At 39.3% G+C, this 16915-nt stretch overlaps 1 protein-coding gene across 5 annotated transcripts in view; it reads right to left on the reverse strand.

The window, feature by feature from the left end:
- Positions 1-16915, reverse strand: part of LOC150080586 (nephrin-like) — a 290072-nt gene that overhangs the window by 70786 nt on the left and 202371 nt on the right. For all 5 annotated transcript variants that reach the window (XR_016547380.1, XR_016547381.1, XM_090381185.1 and 2 more), the window contains exon 9: positions 2979-3066. Coding sequence is in view for 3 of the 5 variants with exons in the window: in XM_090381185.1 (XP_090237311.1) it covers positions 2979-3066 (88 nt within the window). In the remaining 2 variants the exon portion in view is untranslated. The remainder of the gene's footprint in view (positions 1-2978; positions 3067-16915) is intronic.

Genomic DNA, 16915 nt, shown 5'->3' on the forward strand with positions numbered 1-16915 from the left:
TATCAAAGTCACTGGTATGCTAATGGGCAGGTAAGAAGGGTTCACCAAATGTTATTGTTTCATATACCTATGAAATAGCCGTTCTACCACAGACCATTACAATAGGGGTGAATGGCCTCAAAGAAGCACATCTGAGCCAGAAACGAGAAGGGCGCATTATGTTCCATTAGTAAATCCAATGAAAAATTTTACAACTTCTTCACATTATACTTGGCCTCACGAAGAGTGTTATGAAAGCGATGGGTATGATGAATTTGAGAGGATTTCATTACTTATGAGAAATTTCCAAAGATCAGGGAGGCTTCAAATTGCAAAGCTTCTGCAGAAACTTTTTGGGTAGCCACAGTCTTCTGCCTTCAAAGATGGAATTCAGAAACTACTCGATACACACAAAGAAGTGTACTGTATTATTAATGGTATGTCTCCGAAACTTCATTTCTTGCATTCATATTTGGATTTCTTAGCCGTAAACCTTGGCACAGTAGGTGACGAGCAGATGGATACGCATAGTTAAAATTGGATTTATTTTAACTATGCGTATAAAGTGTATTGGATTTACACCGTGAAACTGATTAAAACGTAATTATTGTAGTAAAATCTTAATTAGCATGTACTGATATTATGAATATTACATTTGCTACTAAACAACCGAGAACACATATTAAATCAAAGCGCAAAACTGGTTTAGGAAAGTGTATTTACCTCTCTGCTTTAAAAATATAAAAAAAAGTTTCATTTTGTTGACTAGTAATGGAAAAAAGTTCGACAAAATGTAGTTATTCGATCGCGATCCTATTCTTTTGGTAGCATAGTGCATTCAAGTATAATAAAATAGCGAAACTAACAATGTTGTTTAATCTCGTGAAACTTGCATTAAATCCCTCGGATATTCAAGAATTTTCCTTAAAAAAAGTGTTTCACCTTCGTCGCCAATCAAGATTGCGGTTGATGTTTCTAGTAAAGGTTTTGGCTTGTCACGAATTAATTCCAACCTTGTTACATTCTTTCATTCATTCCTCCAGGATATAGTGAAGCATTGTGAATTCCATGCATACATGAGCACATCCCTCTTCACTATGCATGGAATTTCCAAAAAAATTCCATTTTCTCATGTCTTCATCCCTAAAGAAATCACTAATCGCAAACGACTACAGAGCAGTATCAGCAGCCTTCACTCAACAACTTAATTATTTATCACACCTGATATCTTTATTTGATGACGCGCAGTTATTTGTTAAAATTCATCGCGTTCGTGGTTATGAAGTGTTTGTGTCTGGGAACAAGCTCAGAAAAACAAGTGAAGACCCCTCTTAGCAGGTGCGATCTATGAATACGTAGATATACTTGAACGCTAACAAATTCAAGATTTTATAAATTCTCAAAAGATATGCATTAAACTTGCAGCGATGGCGCCCCTAATTGTTACAATATAAGGTGGTGCTGCACCTGATAGGTTTTTATTATTTTTATGGGTATAAAGGCTAAGAGAACACTTAGCATTATGACATTTACAATTTATTCAATATACGTAAGATCTTTTTAATTCCTTATTTTCCTTCTTTGTTCTTCTCTTCTTTATTTTACCAATTCTCAAATATTGACTATTATCAGAAGGCTGAAATGTTTTTTTCTTCCTTTCAGTCCATCTATTTTTTTTCTAGCCTACACTTACAATAACCGTCACTCTTCTTTAACGTGCGTCAGCATCTTATACCATGCAGCCCTCGTGGGTAGCACAGTTGGTAAAATCACCATCCTCCCCACATTGCGTGGAAGAGACTACAGTTCAAGTCCCGTCGATGAAGAGAGGAATTTTTATGAGCTTCTTTCACGACGTGGTTGAGTTAGTTTAGTTGGTCTCAGGTGATGGTGGCATACTTTTTTCTCCCCAAAACTCGGGTTTTTGTCAAGCAAACAGAAAGTCGAACACGGAACACACAATTTACAGACAGTATATACGGAGCAATATGGCCTTAGTCACTAAGCTCCTGAAACCCAACAACAACATAGACCATGAGGAAATGTGTTCAGTTTCAGATTTGACCATCTGAAAAACTCGTTATAACTCAACAGAGAAACCTTATTCCCTCCACCTAAGACTGGCGGCTAATTACAGTTCCTACTGAAGAGGCAGTTAGTAATTCCTCTAATCTATCTCTGGCGAGATTCGAACCCAAATAGGTGACAAGCAGCGAAACCACTATAATGTCAAGGACTTTGTAAACAGTGACTCAGCAATTCCGCATTTCACAAAGTATAAAAGTTCTGTTCATGCTCGTAGAAGATGAAATAAATTTGGAAGGGTCCGTTAACCCTAAAGGCCCTTTCCCTCCACGAAGTAAGTTTTTAATTATATTATTTCGAAGAGGTTTTTTAATTTGCAATGATTTATTTTCACATATTTGTGATTATTTCCAAAATCATTCTGATTTTAAATTACTTCTTTCATTTTTGTAATTTCTAGCATTTTATTCGAAAAGGCATTTAATAATTCTAAATAATTTCAAATTAAAAAGCGTTTGCTTTTTATATATAAACGTTTACATGACTAACTCAGCCACGTTCTAAAACTTTCTTGCGTCATTCAGTGGATTCAAACTCCGGTCTTTTCCATTCAGTGTGGGTAAAAGGTGATTGTACCAACTGTACATCAAGTAGATTCTTGCTTTCCAGTTTCCTCACCTAACTAGCTCAATGACATTAAACGAATATCTTTGTGTGATTGGTACAGTGAACAGAACAAATTTCACTGTAGTAACGCTGAAACTTTAAAATAATATACATTTTTGTCTACCTTACCTTAACTGCACATTTCAAGATTAATTAAATTCATAATTTTTAAATATTCGTGCAGTCAGAATACACGAATAAGTATTTAAATTCTGGGTTAGACTATCTGAAAAATGTCTGAGAAGGTTCTAAATGTTGCACGCTGGATTAAAAATTGAACAGTTTTTAAAGAAAATAAACATACTTACACACAACCTTAAAGGTGACAGTCTGTATGATTGATTCACTGAGAGCCTCGCTGACTGCATAGCACGAGAATGACTTGGTATCTGGATCCTGCGCCAAAGAACAAACCATTTACATAACGAAAAGAATAAGTAAAGGAAGTTTCACAAAGAAAATATTTATGATACCACAGTAACAATGGTGATTCCTTACTTATAAATGGGCATCTTGATATCAGTATCAAATAGACAGTATCCAAGAAAGCCACTGGAAACTTTCAAAAGCCCACATTCTTTAAACAGAATATTCAACAAAAAACTGGTTACTATAATGTCTTAGTTTGCTGTTGAAGCGATTTACAGAGATCAAGTCACACATTGGACCTTCCCAAATTTCACACAAAGGGGTAAAAGGAGTTTGGTCGCTGAGGCTTGTCACAGATATTACATTCTCTCGGGTATGATAAGCTAGGACTTGTCAATGAGAGTCTAAAACACTGATAGAACTGCTATTCAGGCGGCACTTATGAGTCAAGTGTACTGAATTTTGATGAAGTCCGGTAGTTCTGTGAAAACCAAATCCTGTTCTGGCACCTTCACGGTTGTGGAACTGTTAGGAACCCTGAGTATACTCTCCCCGTGTGCAAAAACACTGCACCTAGTATACTAGAGGAAACAACCCAGGTGTGAACATGGGTCGAGGTGTGGTGTCCACACAACGCAGAGAAATGCCGCCCTTCTGTGTCACCAGGGAATACTAGGTGGCAGATGACTACCGGTGCACATCAACCGGTGCAATTTCACCACTTTGCTGGAGGAAGCTTGAAGTGGTGGAAACCATGTTTATTCTCCAGAGAAAAGCTCCAACAACTCTTCCATCATGCATTATGATTGATGTCGTTTGAGGTTATGATGGGCATCATGGCGAGATCCAATCTTCCTTACATTTCAAGAGTACAGCTCTAACGGTGTTCTCAGGCTTCCGCAAAACAGTGCATTAACCCTATTGGTAACTGTCTAAGAGATGGTGTATTTTCGTTTCCTTGGAAAGATGCACTGCTCAAGATTATCCTAAAATCTCCAACCAAGCCAACCAGTTCATCTAATTCATATAGACCTATTGCATTGCTTCCTGGTCTTGAAAAAGTGTATGAGAAGTTTTTACCCATGAGGATTTCTATCTACCAAAGCAGTAATATTGGCGTTTCTAACAAACAATATGGTTTTATTCCTGGTGTAGGTACTGAGGATGCGCTTCACTCTTTAGTTCGCAATGTTTGGGAATCTTATAAGTTTATCAAGTGGAAATCTGCTGTACACCAATGGAAACAGTGAAAAGAGTGAAGGTGGAGTTGGGTTTCTGGTTCATAAAGATTTAAAAAACAACATTTTGGAATTCAAAAGTACATCACCAAGGGTGTCAAGACTAATACTCAAGATTTCTAAGAGGTACAAGCTAAAGGTTATAATGATTTACGCACCAACATCGAGCCATGATGATGAAGAGGTTGAAGAAATGTACACCGAAATTGAGTCTTCTAGATGACAGAAAACCCACTACACTATTATTATGGGGGACTTCAATGCTAAGGTGGGAAAAAGACAAAACAGCGCGGAAAGGGGAACTATAGGAAATTTTGGAATTGGTGAAAGAAATGAAAGAGGCGAAAGACTTGTGGAATTTTCAGAATCTCAAGGATTGTCAGTAATGAACACTTTTTTCAAGAAAAAGGTGAACAGAAAGTGAACATGGAAGAGTTCAAATGGATTAACAACTAATGAAATCGACTTCATCCTCACTAACAGAAGATATATTGTGAATGATGTTACCATCCTGAATAAGGTAAATGTTCGAAGTGATCACAGAATGGTAAGATGTACACTTGATATAGATGTAGGAAAGGAAAAAACTGACTCGAGTAAATAATACAAAGGTCTTTGAGATAACAGAAGAGGAGAAAAAGCAGTATGTACTGGAACCTAAGAAGTTTGAGCTTCTGCAGACTGCTCAGGACCAAGATATCGACGAGGAATATTACAACTTTCTGAAAGTGATAAAGCCCAAGAAACCTATAGGGAAAAATAAATCCAAAGAAGAAAAAATTAGTCTCAAGAAATACTTGTTATGATGAACCGAAGGCAAAAAATGAAGAGCAAGATAAACACTGACAAGGAAAAAATTGAGTATACTGAGTTATGCAAAGCCATTAGAAAGAGACTCAGAGAGGACATAAGAAGATTTAACACAAGAAAAGTAGAACAAGCATTAAGGGAAAACAAAGGATTTAAATCAGCAACCATGAGCAGTAATACAGAAAGACAAATGATACTGAAACTGAAGGATAGCGATGAACAGCAGAGAAGGCATAATTCAAATAGCAGAAGACTACTATAGAGAATTATACAAGGAGCGAGGGAATGATGCCAGCAGTGGGGAAGATGGATTGCAAATTAGCAACACATACGACATACCCGATATTCTTCCTGATGAGGTAGATCATGCATTGAAGAAGCAGAAAGCCCCGGGGGAAGATGAAGTTACTGTAGAGTTGTTAAAATTGGGAGGAAGAGACATAACACAAAAACTGGCAAGGCTCTTCACAAAGTGCATTAGAAAAGGTGTGACGCCTAAGCAGTGGAATAATGGAATCATAGTTTTGCTGCATAAGAAAGGAGATAAATTGGAAATTATAGACCAATTAGCTTGTTATCCCACATCTACAAGTTGTTCACAAGGGTCATTACTAACAGATTAGAAAGAATACTTGATGAGAATCAACCGAAAGAGCAAGCTGGCTTTAGGACAGGATTCTCCACTATAGATCACCTTCACGTAATATCACAGCTAATGGAGAAAGCGAATGAATATAAAACACCATTATGCCTGGCATTTGTGGATTATGAAAAGGCATTTGACTCCATACAGTATAAGGCAATGTGTTTCGGGCACCGTAAAGGCAAGGCATAGATACCCCACATATTATGATCTTGAAGAAAATATATGAGAATGCTACCTCCTTTATTAGACTAGACAAAGACAGTAGGAAATTTAAAATCGAGAAAGGAGTTCGACAAGGAGACACAATATCTCCGAAGCTGTTTACTGCTGCCCTTGAGGAAGCTTTCCGAAGATTAGACTGGTCGCAGAAAGGAGTCAATGTGAACGGAGAGTACCTAAACCATTTACGATTTGCAGATGACATTGTGGTCATAAGCTACGATCCCAAAGAATTAGAGGAAAATCTTAATCAGTTATGCAGAGGTAGTAAGGATTTTGGACTAAAGATGAATATGGCTAAAACAAAAGTAATGATGAACAAGTATGCCACAGAAAGGGAAATAATGATTGAAGGAGCAGTAATTGAAAAGGTGGAGTCATATACTTATCTGGGACAAGTTATTAGCTGTAATAATGATAAATGGCTGGAAGTCAAGAGAAGAATACATTTTGGATGGACAGCATTCAGGAAATATAGTCACATACTGAAGAGCAATATCCCAGTTTGTCTGAAACGTAAAATAATGAACCAATGTATACTCCCCACCATGACTTATGGAAGTGAAACTTGGGCACTCATCAAAAGAATGGAAGAGAAGCTGAGAACTACACAGCGAAGAATGGAACGAATTATATTGGGAATCAGACTCTTAGATAAGAAGAGAAACACATGCATTAGGCAGCAAACTCAAGTAGAGGACAGTCTTATCAAAACTAAAGAACTAAAATGGTCTTGGGCAGGACACATAGCTCGAAGACATGATGACAGATGGACTAAGAAAATAATAGAATGGTACCCAAGAGGAGCTAGAAGAAAACCTGGAAGACAAAGGCGGAGATGGATAGATGAAATTCATGAGTTTGTGGGTAGTAAATGGATGGCCAGTGCTCAAAACAGAAGGAACTGGAAAGTTGCTGGAGAGGCCTTCATCCTGCAGTGGATTTAAAATGGCTGATGACGATTATGATGTTCGGGAATCGAATTATAAATATACCTTGGGAATTTTTGTAGACTTTGCGGGTGCCTTTGATTCCATACTATAATAATTAATGATAGACACCAGCCAGGAATTAAACTAAAAATTTACTATACAATGAAATAATATACAATGAAATATGATGCAAATAAAATTGATTAAATTATAGTTAAAATATAGTTAAAAACAATAAAATTAATTAAAATAAACTAGGTTAAAAGCGATAAAACAATACAATCTGGAGCTTTCGGAGAACTGCCGTCTCCTTCTTCAACAGCATACTACCAGTGCTAAAACACATCCTTAAGTAGCCGGTCCATGGCACTCATGCACGTGATCATCAGACACATGATCTACATTCTCCATGCGCGTATCGGAAATGGAAGTGGCTCGGGAGCGTGTCAAACAGAAACGGTCATCCCTTCTGAGGACAACTGCTTCAAACAGGGGGTGTAAACGGATCCCCCTGTCCCTATTAATAGTATTGTGACTGGATGAACCGATTCGCAAGCTCTCGAGCCACTTGCGTTCCCAAAATCCATGGGCGCGGTCGGTAATGACCGCGTCTTCAGGGGAGATCCGATGCTGCTTTTCCCAGAAATGCTCTGCCACAGCAGACCTCGCATAGTTAGCAGTCTTGATAGCGGTCGTGTGTTCCCCCAGACGGTCCTTTAAACGTCGGCCCGTTTCCCCCACATAACACTCCTCACAATCCGGGCACTTAATCTCGTAGACCACATTGCTAGTATGGTCCTGGGCTACGGGATCTTTAACTTGGGATATCACTGTGTGCAACCTCCGACCCGGAAGTTGCACACAGCGAGTCTGGCACTCCCGCAATGCCCGTACAATACGTTCTGAAAGGCCCGGATAGTAAGGAATGTATGCAGTAGCCACAGGGGCAGGCCACTCCCTACGATTGGACTCAACCCTATGAATATATTTGTCCAAGACCCTCTGGGGGTATCCACATTTCCTGAGGTCTGCCGTGACTTTGCAAATTTCTATTTCCTTTTCTTCAGGGGTACTACAGTGGGTCCCCACCCTATTCAACAATGCCCTGGCTACACTGTTCTTATGATGACAAGCCTGTGCTGAGCTATAATGAACAAATTGGCCACGGCACATAGGTGGGCATTCCGTTGAGACCTATAGTATCATTTGTGGGTAGTCCCACTTATGCTTTATCTGGATTTTTAGCTGGAGTCATCTCTCCTATAGTGGGACGCTCCAGTTTAGTAATCAGAAACAGCAAGGAATTTGTGAACTTTATAAGAAGCCAATCTATAGGTGAAGACGAACTCATGATTTCGTTTGATGTGGTATCCTTGTTCACATGTATCCCCATTGAACATGGGGTGCATTGTGTAAGATCGGCCTTGGAACGAGATGATTGCTTTAGTGCTAGATCTTTACTAAGCATTGATGATATTTGTAAAGGTGTGGAATTTTGCCTCGCAAGCACTACCATGGTGTTTCAAAAAGTTATGTATAAGCAGGTCCATGGCACGGCCATGGGTTCCCCCATCAGTGCCATTGTGGCCAATTTGGCAATGGAGGAACTGGAAACTAGGGTGTTTCATCAGTTGAATTTCCCCATGCGCGAGTGGAGGAGATATGTGGACGATACCTTCACTATTTTAAAAAAGGGAAAGGAAGATGAGGTGCCCAATATGCTCAACAGCTTTTCCACATTTATACAATTTATCTCGGAGGTGGAAGAAGCTGGGTCCCTCCCGTTTCTGGATGTCTTGGTGAGCAGAGATGGATCTAGATTAAAAACAACGATCTATAGAAAGCCTATGTGCCGTGGCCAATTTGTTCATTATAGCTCAGCACAGGCTTGTCATCATAAGAACAGTGTAGCCAGGCCATTGTTGAATAGGGTGGGGACCCACTGTAGTACCCCTGAAGAAAAGGAAATAGAAATTTGCAAAGTCACGGCAGACCTCAGGAAATGTGGATACCCCCAGAGGGTCTTGGACAAATATATTCATAGGGTTGAGTCCAATCGTAGGGAGTGGCCTGCCCCTGTGGCTACTGCATACATTCCTTACTATCCGGGCCTTTCAGAACGTATTGTACGGGCATTGCGGGAGTGCCAGACTCGCTGTGTGCAACTTCCGGGTCGGAGGTTGCACACAGTGATATCCCAAGTTAAAGATCCCGTAGCCCAGGACCATACTAGCAATGTGGTCTACGAGATTAAGTGCCCGGATTGTGAGGAGTGTTATGTGGGGGAAACGGGCCGACGTTTAAAGGACCGTCTGGGGGAACACACGACCGCTATCAAGACTGCTAACTATGCGAGGTCTGCTGTGGCAGAGCATTTCTGGGAAAAGCAGCATCGGATCTCCCCTGAAGACGCGGTCATTACCGACCGCGCCCATGGATTTTGGGAACGCAAGTGGCTCGAGAGCTTGCGAATCGGTTCATCCAGTCACAATACTATTAATAGGGACAGGGGGATCCGTTTACACTCCCTGTTTGAAGCAGTTGTCCTCAGAAGGGATGACCGTTTCTGTTTGACACGCTCCCGAGCCACTTCCATTTCCGATACGCGCATGGAGAATGTAGATCATGTGTCTGATGATCACGTGCATGAGTGCCATGGACCGGCTACTTAAGGATGTGTTTTAGCACTGGTAGTATGCTGTTGAAGAAGGAGACGGCAGTTCTCCGAAAGCTCCAGATTGTATTGTTTTATCGCTTTTAACCTAGTTTATTTTAATTAATTTTATTGTTTTTAACTATATTTTAACTATAATTTAACTATAATTTAATCAATTTTATTTGCATCATATTTCATTGTATATTATTTCATTGTATAGTAAATTTTTAGTTTAATTCCTGGCTGGTGTCAATCATTAATTATTATAGTATGGAAATTCCCAGCCCCATAGGCCTGTTTCAAGATATGCCTTTGATTCCATTAGTTGGGACAGTGTACTGATGATGTTGGGCATGGCTAAATGTTCTTTTAATATTTTCTCTATAATTAAGGATTACTTTAGGGATCACAAAGTAACAGTTAAGGTTTGGATCAATTACACATCGTGTGACTCGAAGCTGCCCGCAGGGATCTGTCTTTGGTTCTTTAATGTGGAACTTGGTTTTGGAAAATTGGTTCAAGAGAGAATTTGACCACTCACACACAATAGCTTATGCAGATGATATGGTAATACTTGTGCACGGAAACACCAGAAAGAAGCTTGGAATGAGGTCTGATTGCATATTGAAAGAATTATGCAAATGGTGTAATTTACATAGGTCGACAATCTCTACATCCAAAACTAAAATCATGATGTTGAAGAGTAAATTGGCTCTTAATAGACCTCCGCTCGTAAGGTTGAATGGTATTTCCTTACAACAGGTGTTAATGATTAAATACTTGGGAATGTGTATTGCCAGTGTTTTGAACTTTATCCCGCATATTAATTATATATCAGAGAAAGTGAAGAAATTTATTGCAATGATCTCAAGAATAACGCGAGTGGAATGGGGCATAAAGGGGAAATCACTCCATTTGAATTATGATTGCATTTTTCTGCCGATTGTTGCGTATGGTGAATCAATTTGGGTTGGCCATGCAATCAAAGTAGGCAAAACCAGAAAGCTCTATTCTATACATTGAGTTATGTTGCTCAAAATGGTTTGGCCTGCAGAACGGTTTCCACAGAAGCTTTGCAAGTGTTAGCTGGCAAAATGCCACTTGATTTGCAGTTAGTGTTTGGAAGCCTGTCCTTTTATTTGAGAAAAGGTATAAAATCCGAGTTGCTGGACATGGAAATTAACTTTAAATGACTTGAGAAACGAAAAGAAGAGGATTTGGGAGCTCCTTTTCCAAAAATGGCAAAACAGATGGAATTGTTCGGAAAAAGATAGAATAACATTCAAATTTTTCCCTTATGTTAATGGTGTGAATTATATTAATCCAATCTAGTTAGTACCAAATCTATGTTGTACATCCTTACTTACAGGTCACGGATCAATTTTTGCTAAACTGAATAGTCTTGGAATCGTAGCAAGATGCAACTGTACGTGTGGTGATCTGGAAACATGTTGTGTTTAATTGTTTGGAATATGCCGATTTGCGTTTGGATTTACTGAATAATATTGATAATGTAACTCGTCTGGTGGATGGGATTTAGCTATTACTTATTAAAACAAGGGAAAATAAATTTTATTGCCTTTCAAAATTTTCCGAATTTAGTTTTCGTGAGAAGGGATATACTTTTGCAGTTGGAAGGGTTAAGGTTGAATAATGGATGAATTGGTGGGCTGTAACCTCTTCTTTACATGGAACAGAATGTTATTTTTTATATAGGAACAGAAAATTCTTTGCAGAGGTGGACAGATGTTTTATATTCTGTTTCCTTAACGAGTGGTTGTCCACTTCTGCTCCTGCCAACGCAGTTGGCAAGAAGCCTCAGTGTTTTTCTTCGATTTGATCCTGCAATAACACCTTCTTCCAGCTTGGTTTTCCTGGTTAATATGAGTAACTTCTGTTGAGCTCTCTGGCCTCTGGTAGATGGCTGTTCGTTGAACTCTGTCTTTTGGAGATTACCGGCGATGATCAATCTCTAGGATGTGATGCTTGTACTCATCTGTGGACAACGTCTCTTCATCGGTTTCTGCAGTAGCCTACTTGCCAGGTTGTTGTGCTGTAGCTGAGGGGATGACCATTGCACAATACAGTTGATTTGTAATGTGAAATTTGTATTGTTAAAACTTCTAGGAGTCCTTATTAGTTAGCGTCGCCTCTCATCGCCTCTGCTTTGCAAGAGAATGACTAGAGGGAGCCCGAGCAGTGTGTACGCGCGAACATTGCCGAGGCCATATTATGTCAAGGAGCTGGGTACATTCTTGCTGTGTGTACACAGCAAGGATATAAATAAATAAATTTTCTGTTTATACTCCAGGACGACCGAACGGTCAGAGGAGTTCACAAGATAGACAGATTACACGAACCAGCACCGTATTCAGCAGTCACGGGCTTGAACCCCGGTCACTCAAGGCATGTGTACTTATGCACCCGCGCGCCTGATCACTAGGCTACGGCGGCCTATACCTAGTACACCATATCCAAAACTTTCATTACTACATACAACATATCCCCCACCTTTTCTTTATCTACTGAATACATCATGAAGAGTCAAAATATTAGAACAAATTATCTGCGAAAATATCGAAACCTTCCAAACACTTCTTCGTTCATTTAAAAAATATTGGTGGTCGCAGGTACAATCTGAATGATGTCCATTTCTGCTTACCGTCTACCAAGCCCCGCCTACTTTTTTAGACAGAATCCTAATTATCGGGTGATTCAACCACTGCTCATCGAAGTTGTCCTAATTTTTCTCTGAACTCCTTTCGTTTCAAATGTAATACTTGTGCATATGTCCGCTCTTATATTCCTTGTTAGAGACCTAGTAATTTGGAATCTTCTCTGGCTGAAACTGTCTTCATTCTGTCATATTTATCTGTGGCTTCTATTGATCTGTAAATCCCAATAATCATTTTGAAATCTTCGACTTCCTTTCTCTGTATCTCGATTTTATCCAATCCAACTTTCCTAACAGTGAGGCAATTTTCCTTGGTGATTTTAAGAAGCTATGAAGCTAGCTGCATAGTTGCAGCTAGCTTCAGTTTTCTAGTCACACGGATTTAACTGGTCGAGATGAGACTTTTGCAAATACTAATGACCTCACACAGATTATTCATTTACCTATCAGAATACCATACAATCTGAACCACACAGATAAATTACAGATGCCAAATCAGAAAGATTTGGCATCTGTAATTCCTTTTCTCTCTTCCAAATCAGTCCGAACACGTATCACATTCAGTCAACATATACTTACTATTCACCTTCAACCACACAGAACCAACCTTTCTTCTTCCTCATTTATCCTTTCAACTTCCATTTTCTGAAACAACCTCCCTTCATACGTATTTCCTGAAAATTACGATCTACAGAAATTCAAGTCTAATGTCAACAAGTATATCCTTTCATTTTCTCAACCTTCAACGACGCAGGGTACTAAGTACTATAGGGATTCCACAAAAAAGGAGAGAAAACCTGACTAAAAAGAAGGTTGAAGTAAGGATATGATTCTTTGACTTAGTAATTCGAGACGTGCAAATACGTCTTGCACATATAAAACTCTATAATTGTTCTATTACAATGTTGCCGAAATTTGGCTACGTTATTTTGAGTTAAAAATAATTTCGGATACTGTGTATTCACAGTACATCTGCGGCTTGAAGAAATTCCATAACCAATAGTCCAAGTATTAGTACGCAAAGGACATGCTGACTGAAAGGTTATGAATGATAAACGTGGTCTCCAGATATTTGTTTAAGAAACAGGGAAATCTGTTGTTACGCATTCTGCAAAAAGCAATGGTAGTAATGAAAGTTCCAATGATTCCATTGTTTGTGTTTGTTATCTGATCAGGCGTGATTTATATTTAACTGTCCGCAAATTTTATGGTAAAATTGATATTTTTCAATGGACATTGTCAGTGAATTTTAACTCCAGATTTTGAAATGCGCATGTTTCAGTCAAGTTTGTGCCTCCCATCCTTACTTTTTCTTCACCATGTTGCTGCTGACCCACATATTGTTTTTTCCAACATTACTCGTATCAAATTGTGGATGTATGGATATGGCCAGGAAACAAAAGGCCTAGTCCTCTAAATGGAAGGTTTCTCCAAAGTTAAAAAAAAAAAAAAAACAAGCGCATGACAATCTCGGTCAAATGTTAAGATCATACTTATTGTAGTTTTTGATTCACAGAGTACTGTTCATTATGACTTTATTTTGCATGGTCAAACAGTGAGCCGACCGGGCTAGCCAAGTGGGTAAGGTGCCTGCCTGGCAACCCAAAGGTCGCGGGTTCGAATCCCGCCTCGGGCTTGGATCAAAGTACTGCAAAAACCTTGGGAGGTGCACTATGGCCACAGAAGCCGATGCGCCAACAACTACCAAAAAAAAGTCAAACAGTGAACCAAGAATACCAAAAAAAAAAAAAAAAACGTTCTACGGCGACTGCGCGATGCTGTTCATCAAAACACGGCCGAAAATGTGATCATCAGGGAACTGACAGTTGCATAACACCAACCTTTTTCACTGGAACGACTGATGGAACTATTCGGTTCGGAATGCAAGAGAACTATTAGCAGTTCCAAAAGAACACTGTGAGGAACGATTCCAGAAGTTGCAGATGCGTTGAAATTGGTATATACAGTGTCAATGAGACTACTTCGAGGAATTCTATCCCAATAGCCAGTAAGATTTGTCGTTTCCCGAATATTAGTTCAGACCCCGAACTTTTTGTTCACATCTCGTGTTAAATATTGATTCTTATATTTTCATTTTTACTAAGTGCAGAATTTATGGTTGACAGCACACTTTCAAGTCCAATATCTGTTTTCCTACGTTCTACTTGTTTATATCCGCAGGAGACAGATCGATAACAGGTATTCCCAAGGTGTACCTTCTTAAAGGTCTTCAGAAAAACTAAATATTTGTTGGAAGTTCAAAAGTTGCGACATCGACCTATTTGACTACATCTTCAGATGTCTACTTCTTTCAAGAACTGAATGTGTTCAAGGCACGTGTGACACACACAGCATGGGGTAGAAATATTTCAAAGCCTTTTTTTTACGGAAGGTAACCAGAGACTTTTAGCAAAATGTTTGCACAGTAAATGAGGCACAAGTGTAGATTGAAAGTATTACCATTTGTGACAGAAACTCCTGGAAATACGACGATTATGATTTTATTACTTGCAAAATATATATAATCATACAGAAATAACAAATATGCATATCAACTAATATAAAATGCTGCTGCTGCCGACTTATATAATTGCAATACACTGCACGGCAAAATTAACAGAATACAATGTTTTTCATGAATATTTTATTGTGAACAGTGTCACCGAAGGTGAATATTTAGTATAATAGGCATCCTAGCATGAAAATTCCCAGTATCCTATAAAAATCGATCTACCACTTTACAGAACTGCACATTACGCAAATTATTCATGCCTATAAAAACACGGGTTGCGACCACATCACTTAAATCCCGTTTTTTGGCTTATTCGATGGAATAGCCACATCTCCAGTACTCAGGATGGCAAGTCATCATCGTTCAGATGATTCTTTCAGATGGCGAGAAGTTGGATGATTTGAAGCTGGGCAGTCGCAGGCGGCACGTTGGCTTAAAGTGTCAAACAGTGCGGCTCCGCACTACGGAAGCAGTTTCAGGAAACAGGAATCATTACAAGAAGAGCTGGCCAAGGTCGCCCGAGGGCTAAATCAACCAGAACAGACCGCTATCTGGCTCTAACGGCAAGATGGAACTCTACGATGTTCTGTCATCAACGGTCTCTTGAGGTTTTTGCGGCCACAGATGAAAATATTTCCAACCGGACTGTGTTAAGAAGGCTTAATTCAAGTGGACTCTGCGCAGGTAAGCCTGCGGTTTGTTTCCCATTAACCCCAAACCACCGCAGAGCTCCTAAAACTGGTGCCATGAACATGTGACTTGGAGCCCTGACAAATGGGGTACAGTTTTCTTCTCTGATGAGTCCCGCTTTAGCCTATAAACATATTCTAGACGTTATTTCATCTGGAGACAACGAGGAGTGTGGTACCATTCCTGCAACATCAGAGAAAGGGACACATAGGGTGGAGGCGGTGTTCTCATGTGGAGCGGAATAATGATTAGTGACCCTTCATGTTTTTGATAAGGGTATCGTAACTGCGCAGAGTTACCGAGAACAGATCCTCGAACCATATGTGCAACGTTTTAGGGGTGCTATTGGCCCAAATTTTCTTTTCATTCACGCCACTGCACATATAGCTCAAGTGGTGGAAGAATATGTTGAGACTGATGATATACAACGACTGCCGTTGTCAGCACGATCACCAGACAGCCAACTCCTCGGTCACTTGACGAGCTAAATTCTGCGCTGATGGAATAATGGGATCTTTTTCCACAAAATCTAATAAATACCATTGTATCGAGCACAATTTAGCGCTCTTAGGCCTGTTTAGCTGTTGGAGGGGATCATATCGATACAAGATGCTCAAAAATATGGGAGACTATATTTTCGAGCATCTTGTATCGACCTCTGTATGTGCCCTTTTTGGTAATTCGTATACGACCCCTAAAAATGTCCCAATACCTGTCCGAAATTTCTCGTTGTCCCCTCATTTCATAGTTATTCTATGGTACACCGCCATACCAAATTTTGTCCTGCTTCATTGCAAGCTACACGAGTTATACCACGTTGTCTACGTGTTCTATTAATTTTGTCGAGCAGTGCAGTTGCATAAACAGCAAAAAGAAAAGGGTTAGATCGCTTCCTTGAGATTACTTTAGAAGAATCTTAAAAAACAGGTTCGTCTTAAACATATTGTGAAGAAACTTCGCAGGTTTCTCATTTTATCTCAGTTTACTTTTCGTGAAATTACAATTTCAGAACAATCTTAAGAAATCTTGTAACATTTGCTTAACTTATATATGCATTTCACGTAAGGGATTAAGGCTTTTGTGTGGCACAAGAAACTTTCTGTGTTATAAGGGATGTTTTGAAGAACGTGATGAGTTTGTTTGTTATTTGGTTTTTAGGAGCATTAACCTTTCTGCATCCTCCGTATATGGTGGTCACGGACTCGAACCCCGGTCTAATCAAGAAGCTGCTCTTCCTGCCCACCTGGCTACGGAGGCGGCCTGATGAGTTTATATTTATGACTGAAATAGTTTGACTACATTATGAAAGGTGAAGTTTTTTTTATAGGAAGAATATAACGCAAAATTCAGATTAAAGTGATATTCTGGAATTTGTTTTAATAAACTTTAACATGCATTTATGCTAATCATACGAGGTGTGATAATAAATTTCCCGGACTGTTCCAATAAAAAGAATACAAATTGAAGGAGCCCAAACATCGTTTTATTTTTATTTAGTT

Source organism: Mastigoproctus giganteus, chromosome 9, assembly GCF_048544385.1.
Source record: "Mastigoproctus giganteus isolate SK-2022 chromosome 9, ASM4854438v1, whole genome shotgun sequence".
Taxonomy (NCBI): Eukaryota; Metazoa; Arthropoda; class Arachnida; order Uropygi; family Thelyphonidae; genus Mastigoproctus; species Mastigoproctus giganteus.